The following is an 8962-nucleotide window of genomic DNA, read 5'->3' on the forward strand; positions in this document are numbered from 1 at the left end:
CTGGACGACACCCCTAAATGCATTGAAGCAGCTGCAATGTGATTGGTTGACTAGATACTTGCATTATCGAGAAATCTTACAGGTGTTTCTAATAATCCTTTAGGTGAGTGTATATTCCTCCGCAGCACTGTGGACATGGGTCTGGCAATGCGAGACTATCAATAATGCGCCCCCTGGAGGCCACATGCATTACAACGTCAGCTACGTCATGTGCGGAGGGCAAAGGTCAAATCAGCAATGAAGATTCCGCCACCGTAGCAGCCTCACTTACTTACTGTCGCACTTGTTTATTATTTTAAGGGGAGCTCACAGAAACGGGTAAGTGAATAATTGTTTTTAGTCAGATATATATTTATTTTGTCAAGGTGGCAGATTATGGTCTATAGTTTAAACGTTGGTAGGAGAAGCTGCTATAAGTGATAGTTGCTAAGTAGCCAGTTCTACTTTATATTAGCCGTATTGAAGCTGGCTAACGTTAGCTTTGTAGGATAGCAATGCTAACTAGTAAGTTAGCCAAGTCTGCTGGCATTGACAGGGCGTAGACAAAGGATAGCAACACTGCAGTATATCTGTTAAGGTATTATTAACTCCAGTATATATTAGTCGCTTGAAAATATTGTGCATAAAGATACTGACCGGCTTCCTTTAATCTCTAATATCGTATTGGCAAATGAAATTAGCTAATAGGCTAACGTTAACTGGCCAACCGCCGGTTACTGCTTTATCCTGCCCAACACGTAGCTAGCTAACCTAGGCGTTAGCGTAATTAAACCTGTCGTCACTTAAATAATTTAAGCCAAAACAGCTACAAAAAGATTTTCCAAACTATTAACGTCATACCCTTTTCTACCTCCAAGCTGTCGTTTCCCAGGTTGTTTTGCTAACTTAACGTTAGCTGGTTAAATCTGGGTCAAGACATGCATATCTGTGTGTACCACAACGTCAGTAAATGTTTGGCATTTTGTACCGTGTTTTATTGCCTAATAGGTTATAGTGACAAGGTGATGTTGCATTTCGCCCGCAATAGATTAGCATTAGCTTGGTGTAGTCTGTGCTGATGTCAAATGTGGTCAGTCAGTCTCTTGTGGGTCACCTGCAGGCGAGCTGCACCCCAGCCAAACTGGAAGAGGTCATGGCACGTCTGGTAGCAGTTTGCAGGGAAGGGGAAGAGGACTACCCATTTCTCGCCAGACAAATCCCCCTGTGTATTGATGATACTCTCACGGTTAGTAAGCATTCCCATATATATGACCACAGGGAAAATGTCTTTTAAGATCCCAATAAACCTGTTTGGGTCAGGTGTTGGCATTCCACATCAATTTGGGATAGTGATTTAATGTCCAGAAGGCTCAGTTATTATCAAGATCATTATCAAAATGTGAAGTCCCGTGGAAACAGTGTGCTAATCTTGTTGCACAATCTGTTAAACAAACTGAATAAAGAAGACTTAGGGTTTAGACAAAAATGACTGTGTAGGGATGCGAGATGTCAGTGTCTTCACAAAGTGTTCAACCAGTTTGGCTTTCTTAAAATATTGTGGTGATGTAGATTTATATTGAATACTATTAAAGTAAAATAATATTTCTTTATGACAGAATGCAGTGTTCACCTCATTGTTCACCTTAAATGTTATTGTTCTTATACAAATCTTTCTGGCTAAACAAAGCCACTGAAGCCTTACTTTTGCGATAGCGACATACAGTTACAGTAAAATTGGCACAAGAATTTAGAATTGTAAAAACCTGATTTAGAGGTGTCTGATCATAGTGTATGTTTCAAGAAAAAAAAGGAACACCTGCCAGCCAATTGGTGTCAAAAGTGTTTTGAGGCAATAGTAAAACTAAGACAATTTTGCCTTGTGATATGCATGGCAGATATAAGTCACAAGGCAATAACAATTTCTAAAATATACATTAACTTTTGTATATTATCTCTTGTTGTCAGATGGTGATGGAATTTTCTGATGGGGTCATGGATGTTGACAGCCAAGAAATAAGCACATCTCATTGGAAACAATTTTCTGAGGTGAGTAGTTTACATTTTCCGCACAGGAGCTGATAAGTGTGTAGTTTGTCAACAAAGTGATAACAGATGTATGATTCCTTGGCTTTTTAGTATCACTCCAAGTTGAAGCAACAGGACTTGAATATTGCCCTGATGGTGACCTCCAGAGAGGTGTACAGTGCATTATCTCAGCTGGTGCCATGCGTGGGCTGCAGACGAAGTGTGGAGCGCCTCTTCTCACATTTGGTGGAATCGGGGAACCCAGCCCTGGAGCCCCTCACACTCAAACCCACAGGCATGCTCTCTGTCACCAAAACCTGTTTAGCAGATGTAAAGAAGCTCTACAACCTTTTCTACATCCACGGGTAAGATACAAGGAAGTGTGTTTCTCTCATTTTCACTGCCAAATTGATCACACCATGTATCAAAAGAGAACTGCCAAAATTAACTGTTTTTCATGAAATGTGAGCAAGTGCTTTTGTTAGTGAAAAACGGAGAGAACCAAAACTCCAATATGTGACATAAAAAAAAAGCTCTCTGGGTTTGTTGGAATCGTAGAAATAACATTTTATTTATAAGGTTTGAATACTATGTAAGGATACTGCTATACCAAGCTGATATACTACTCTGTAGTAGACCCACCACTCTTTAGTACGCATCATCTGTACTGAATTTTTATTTATTTATGTTAAGTACTTGGAGACAAGGATGTGACAAGGGGTTAAACTAAATTAACTGCAAACTATACACATACAGAGTTATCTTAAACTGACACAGTGCCATTTTCTATATATAGAAGAGTTATTATGAAAAAATAATTCAATAATTCAAATTTTCTTTACAGGTCAAAGTTGAATGACATGATTGATGCCATTCCAAAAAGCAAAAAGAACAAACGCTGCCAGTTACACTCCTTAGACACACACAAACCTAAACCTTTGGGGTGAGTAATATCACCATTTTATCTGTTTTTCTCTTCAAACTGTTGTATCAGTGGTTTCCTTCTCCAAACAACATTCAGGATGTTTGTGTTAAGAGACTTGAATAGTAGCTTTTCCCAGCAGGCAGGGACAGTGTGTTTTAAGTTGTCTTCTGTCCAACCGTAGTGAAGTGGGCACAAAGAGAGTGGCAGGTTTGAAGAATCGCACTAGAAGACGGCATATGCAGAGTCTTCTTTCCCTTTGGACAGTTGGTGTCCCCCTTTAACATAGACACAAGACAGAAAAGACGGAGTTAAACTCTTTCTCCAGCCTTCAGAAGCCCTCCGTTTTAGACCAGTCGTCGCTGTTTTTCCCCCTGGATATTTGATGTATACAAACATAAGCCTTAGTTTTGAAAAATGGTGAGTGCTTTGACTGACAAATCTAAAATATTAGACAGAGCATGAGCCAGATATCTCCTGAGCGTGTGTGTGTGTGTGTGTGTGTGTGTGTGTGTGTGTGTGTGTGTGTGTGTGTGTGTGTGTGTGTGTGTGTGTGTGTGTGTGTGTGTGTGTGTGTGTGTGTGTGTGTGTGTGTGTGTGTGTGTGTGTGTGTGTGTGTGTGTGTGTGTGTGTGTGTGTGTGTGTGTGTGTGTGTGTGTGTGCGCCCAGGTTAGCAAGATGATTGTGCATTGTGATGGCCTAGCTATAATAGTTGTATGTTTGCTTACAGTGGAAGCTGGATGGATGTGTGGGAGCTGATGTCTCAGGAGTGCAGGGATGAGGTGGTCCTCATTGATAATGCTTGTCTCTTAGAGACACTGGAGACATACTTGCGTAAACACAGGTAATGTGTGACTATTTTCTCCCCTCTTAAACGCTGTGTCAGAGCTTTAGAAGGAACTCGATAACTGCGTAGTGCTGTACTTTCTTATCATCAGGTTTTGCACTGACTGTAAGAATAAAGTGCTGAGGGCATACAACATCCTGGTGGGGGAGTTGGACTGCAGTAAAGAGAAGGGGTATTGTGCTGCCTTGTATGAGGGACTATGCTGTTGCCCCCATGAACGCCACATCCATGTGTGCTGTGAGACTGACTTCATTGCTCATCTCCTCGGCCGGGCAGAGCCTGAGTTTGCAGGAGGCTATGAGTAAGTAAAGGTTTTAACGATGAATACCACAGAGCTATTTTGTTTTTACTATTGATGAAGTCTTTTTCCTTTTTAAAGTCATTTTCTGTCATCCCATGTTCCTTTCGTTGTATTTATACATTCAGTTGATGACTCTGTTTTTTTTTGAAGACGCAGAGAGCGACATGCCAAGACCATTGACATTGCACAAGAAGAAGTCCTGACCTGTCTGGGTATTCACCTGTATGAGCGGCTGCACAGGATCTGGCAGAAACTACGAGCAGAGGAGCAGACCTGGCAGATACTGTTCCATTTGGGAATTGATGCACTACGCAAAAGTTTTGAGGTAAACTATATGTGTATGGTATAATTTCAGATATATTTATCAAAAAATAAATGCGTTATGGCTCTGGGATAATGTATTTATTACGATGCCCCTAGATGGCCGTGGAGAAAATGCAGGGGATCAGTCGGCTAGAGCAGTTTGTTGAGGAGCTGTCTGAGGAGGAGAGGGCAAAAGAGCTGAAGCAGGAGAAAAAGAGGCAAAAGCGCAAAAATCGTCGCAAAAACAAGTGTGGCTTTGACGTATCTGAACAGGAGGGAGAGGACAAGGAGAAAAATCTGGATGAGGTAATCCTCACATCAACCGTGAGGGACATGAAGCTCTCCTTGCACATCATTGAAGACATCTGTGTTCATCTGCTGCTACACATCTATTGATATAAGTCTATCCCATATGGTGTGTTGCAGGGTTCTCTTGAGTCTGTGGAGGTCACTTGCAAGGTCTGTGGTAGCCATGATGAGGAGGAAGAGGAGGAGGAGGCCAGATGGGTTCAGAGCGTCGTCACCAATGGAAGCACGTCCTGTAGCTGCAGAGACAACATGAAACAGGGTAAAAATGCACACAGGCTGTCAAGTTTGAACAAAATTAGGCTTACATTGTTTGAATTAAGGCAATGTGGCCTTGTCTGATAAATTTTGCGAGACAAATATGGCAGCAAAGGTAGTGCTCAAGCCGTGGGTGGAGATCAGGAAATAACAGGCGAACCAGTCGGATGAGGTTTTACAGTTGATGTTGCACCACTCGTTTCTGGTGCCTCCGCTGCAAACAGCCTTATCTTTGTTGGTAGTTTAGCCATCTATAGCGTAGAACCCAAACTAGTTCCACACACAGCTTCACAGATCCTTCAGTGATCAGCACAGCTTTGCTTGCTAGTGCCCTCCGGGGCTTTTCACGTCATATTCAGTGAACAGCTAACATCACATACTCATTTCTCTTTGTTTGATTTCATTAAAAGTAGGGCTGGGCAACGATTAAAAGCAATTTTATTTTAAATGTTCTGCCATATGAACAAAAGTGCCATAACATTTGTTCTGCAAACACTTAACATCAGCATAAATATTTAGTGTAAATCTCAACTTAAACAATGTAATCAAAGCAAATACAAAATTAAAGCTTATTGCCACTGCCAGGGCATTCATGTTATCCTGTTTGTGTGTTTTATATATATATATATATATATATATATATATATATATATATATATATATATATATATATATATATATATATATATATATATATATATATATATATATATATATATATATATATAAATAAACTGTAACTCCGAGATAATAATGTTCACCCATTGATGTCCAGTAGTCCACAGCGGGTTCACATTGTAAAGTTGTCGCTTTTGCAGTCCTCTCCTTTTCATACAACTGGTGTATTCTTCTTGTGATGGTGCGTCTTGAGGGAATCTTATACCTGCCGTCATTTGTTGCGATTCTCAGACCGACGTCCTCCACAACACTAATTGGGCTGCAGTCTGTAGCTATCCACTTGGCTATGGCATTTGTTAACTTCTCTTGCCTTTTGTTTATCTATACTTCTCCCACACGCTGCATCTAACGTAGTCTGCCGACGCGCCACTGTTTGTTTCGTTGAATGATTTGCTGGTATCAACGGTGTGTATTGCATTTAGGTGATATTTCAGAATGGAAGTAATCCAGTGATAAGAGAATTCAACTTTGCAGTGGTTACAGATAACTTTGGTTCTGTCGACTGCGCCGTCTGGAAGAACTTTCCGTACCCTTCTCCATGTTTGTTGGTTTGTTTATCCGGCAGTTCTTTTCTTTTCCAGTTCCTGTAAGCGCAGCAGTCAGCAACAGACTTTTACAAAATAAAAGCCTGTGAGCAACAAACATTTACAATAATAAAAAACTGTGATAAAGTAATTGTCGGCGTTAATTAATTAAGGACGCGACAACTTGCCCAGTCCTAATTAAAACTTTTTTTTTTTTTTTTAAAAGATGGAGAGGAAAAAGAGAGAGATTTGCGCTTCCCAGCAGCCGTACTGAACTGCAGTCTGCAGCGGGTGTCTCGTGCCAGAGAGAGTGAGTAAGAGTGGCGGTGCAGAGTGAATTAAACACAACTTATTTTCACGCTGTGTTTTTACAGGCAGTTTTGCCTGTAAAATCCATGGTGTGAGCCATGGTGTGAAAGGGGTATTATAGACTGTATATTTGAAACTGTCAGGAACTGACATCACTACAAACCATTAAACCTGTATTCATACATGTTTTTCTACGTGTTTCTCCAGATTTGTCTCCTCACAGCAATGGTAGTGACTGCGGCTACTCCTCAAGTATGGAGGGCAGCGAGACTGGATCGCGGGAAGGTTCTGATATTGCCTGCTCTGAGGGAATATGCAACCATGACAATGCAGGTCTGGTTTGAGCATCTCTATGATGCTGATGATATACAACAGAAACTATTTCAGGGTCTTTTTTTTTTTTTTTTTTTTTTTTCCTCACAGTTTGTCTTTGTTCTTTGGTCCTTTTGCAGGAGATGACTCAAACGCCCATCGCTGTGCTGAAGACAAGGAGGAGGATGGAATAGACAGTTGTGTTGACTGCTGGCCACACTCTGTGGAAAACACTCAATGCAAGAGTAAAAAGAAGAAAAGGAAGGGCAAGGGGTTATGCAATGATCAGGTGAGAGAACAGCTTGTAAAATGCACATGCTCTATGCAGAATGTTTAACACCGTTAATTTTTGCTTTTAATTGTTTGTTTTTTTTTTGTTTTTTTTTACAGTCCTCAGCATCATCGCACACTTGCCGAACCAAAGAAATCTTTTCCTCCTTATGTGGCGATACATTTGCCAAGATTGCACTACAGTTACCATGGACAGTAAATCCTAATAACCTCAACCTTGAAGCGAGGCCTCCAGAGGCAAACACAAGTCTCATGGAACTTCTGGTCAGTAGATTGTTGTCACAGGAGACAATTTGACTTGTTATAGTAGGACAAGCACAGTTGTAACTGATAACCTATATAATAGCTCTGCCATGCTACTGAGCCATTATGCACAATGGCAAGGCCCTGAAATTGACAAACCCAAGTATAAATGTCTGCTGTATGAAAGGTCTATACATTTTTTATTTTTATTTTTTATTTTTTTTAAGTGGCTTGTATTCTTTATATTTAATAACATTTCACCTTTTCCTTATAAAAATGAATTAATACACTGCTTTGATTCTGGCTCTTATGTGACCTCCTGCACTCTGTTTGTGTTCTTAATACAGGATGACTCTGAAGTGATTTCAGATGAAGAGAATTATCTGACACAGGATGAAATCCAGGCGTTTTTGGAAAGAAACCAGTCCTTCTACAACAACCGCCACCAGTACCGACAGCTCCTGAAAGAGAAGTTCACCAACTACTGCCGCACCACTGAGCGGAGTAAGCCAGTCTGCGGAAAGTGGTTTACCACCACCAGTGTCAACTAACTGCACTAACGGTATCTTCCCTGGGAAAAGCACTTGTTACCACTGCTGGAACATCTTTAGGAAAGCTACAATCCTGAAGTACATTTGATGTCTTATTCAGTCTTTTCATCTTTAAAGTAAATTTGATTTTTACTTTCTGTTGATCATCGCTCTCTTTCACACTTGCACCAACACTTTTCTATCATTTTTTGGCCACTTTCTCACCCGTAAGTGTTCTTTGACCAAGTCTAGCTATTTGTTGTTGGTCTTCTGTAGGGTTGTTTGGTAAGAGCACAGTGGAATCAGTAATCAAGCTTTGCAAGCTGTGTCATTAGGAAAACATCTTAGTAGTCTTATTTTATGTTTTGTCTATTTTTTTTTTGTGTTTTATTTTATTTTTTTTCTCGTTGGTGACACTTTGGTGTAGTGGTAAAGGTTGTACCATTAAATGTGTACAGAAATTCTAAATATAAAAGATTTTACAGAGAATAAACATCCATTTGTAACAAGGATCTGGGTGTGATGTTAAGGGCGCACTGTGCAAAATTTACTAAATAAAGAATATTTATTAATATGCATTACAAATTTGTTTTTTTCTTGACCTTACAATTTCATGTACATTTTTGTCTTAGAAGATGGATAAATCCTAGTTATTCTGTGAGCCAATTTGTCCTGGTCTTTACTGTTTAACACTACAAACACAGGGCCAGTAGGACTGGTAGTAAGCCTAGTCCTAAATTTAGAACATTGTTCAATGAACATATTCATTGAATTCTGACAGTCTGTGATCAGTTTTTGTCCTTGCAAAAGGAAACTGGAACATTTTGGGTAAACTTTCAGTTAGTAATGTAACAATATTAAACCAACTGCTGGAGCATTGTAATTTCTGGAGTCAAATGTAGGCTTTATATAACTGGAGTTATGAGGAATATAGGTCAGGGTATCATTGGATAATCCGTAATTCATTTATTTATAATCCTTTGTGTAGTTTCCTTTAAAATGTAAGTGAATGGTTTCTTAAGTATAGATATATAGTTAGTGGTATTGGAGCGCACTATAGTAAGGAGTATCTCAGTGAGTTTTGATTTCTAATATAACATGAAAACAAACCACTTAATTTACTGCTGTTATTTT

General features: G+C 39.7%; 1 protein-coding gene across 3 annotated transcripts; it reads left to right on the forward strand.

Annotated features, from left to right (window-relative positions):
• Positions 1-133: 133 nt before the first annotated feature.
• Positions 134-8409, forward strand: ggnbp2 (gametogenetin binding protein 2). 3 transcript variants are annotated; one of them, XM_028596004.1, is made up of 15 exons: positions 134-318; positions 1100-1225; positions 1945-2025; positions 2116-2369; positions 2849-2947; positions 3657-3770; positions 3865-4074; positions 4225-4399; positions 4495-4683; positions 4804-4945; positions 6370-6453; positions 6660-6785; positions 6905-7053; positions 7155-7319; positions 7646-8409. In XM_028596004.1, exons 2-15 carry the CDS (start codon positions 1133-1135, stop codon positions 7847-7849), a joined length of 2085 nt encoding a protein of 694 aa, XP_028451805.1. In that variant the 5' UTR covers positions 134-318; positions 1100-1132; the 3' UTR covers positions 7850-8409. The 3 variants fall into 3 exon arrangements, with proteins under 3 accessions (XP_028451805.1, XP_028451806.1, XP_028451807.1); XM_028596005.1 differs by lacking the exon at positions 6370-6453; XM_028596006.1 differs by lacking the exon at positions 1100-1225.
• The last annotated feature ends 553 nt before the right edge of the window (positions 8410-8962 follow it).

Source organism: Perca flavescens, chromosome 13 (assembly GCF_004354835.1).
Source record: "Perca flavescens isolate YP-PL-M2 chromosome 13, PFLA_1.0, whole genome shotgun sequence".
Taxonomy (NCBI): Eukaryota; Metazoa; Chordata; class Actinopteri; order Perciformes; family Percidae; genus Perca; species Perca flavescens.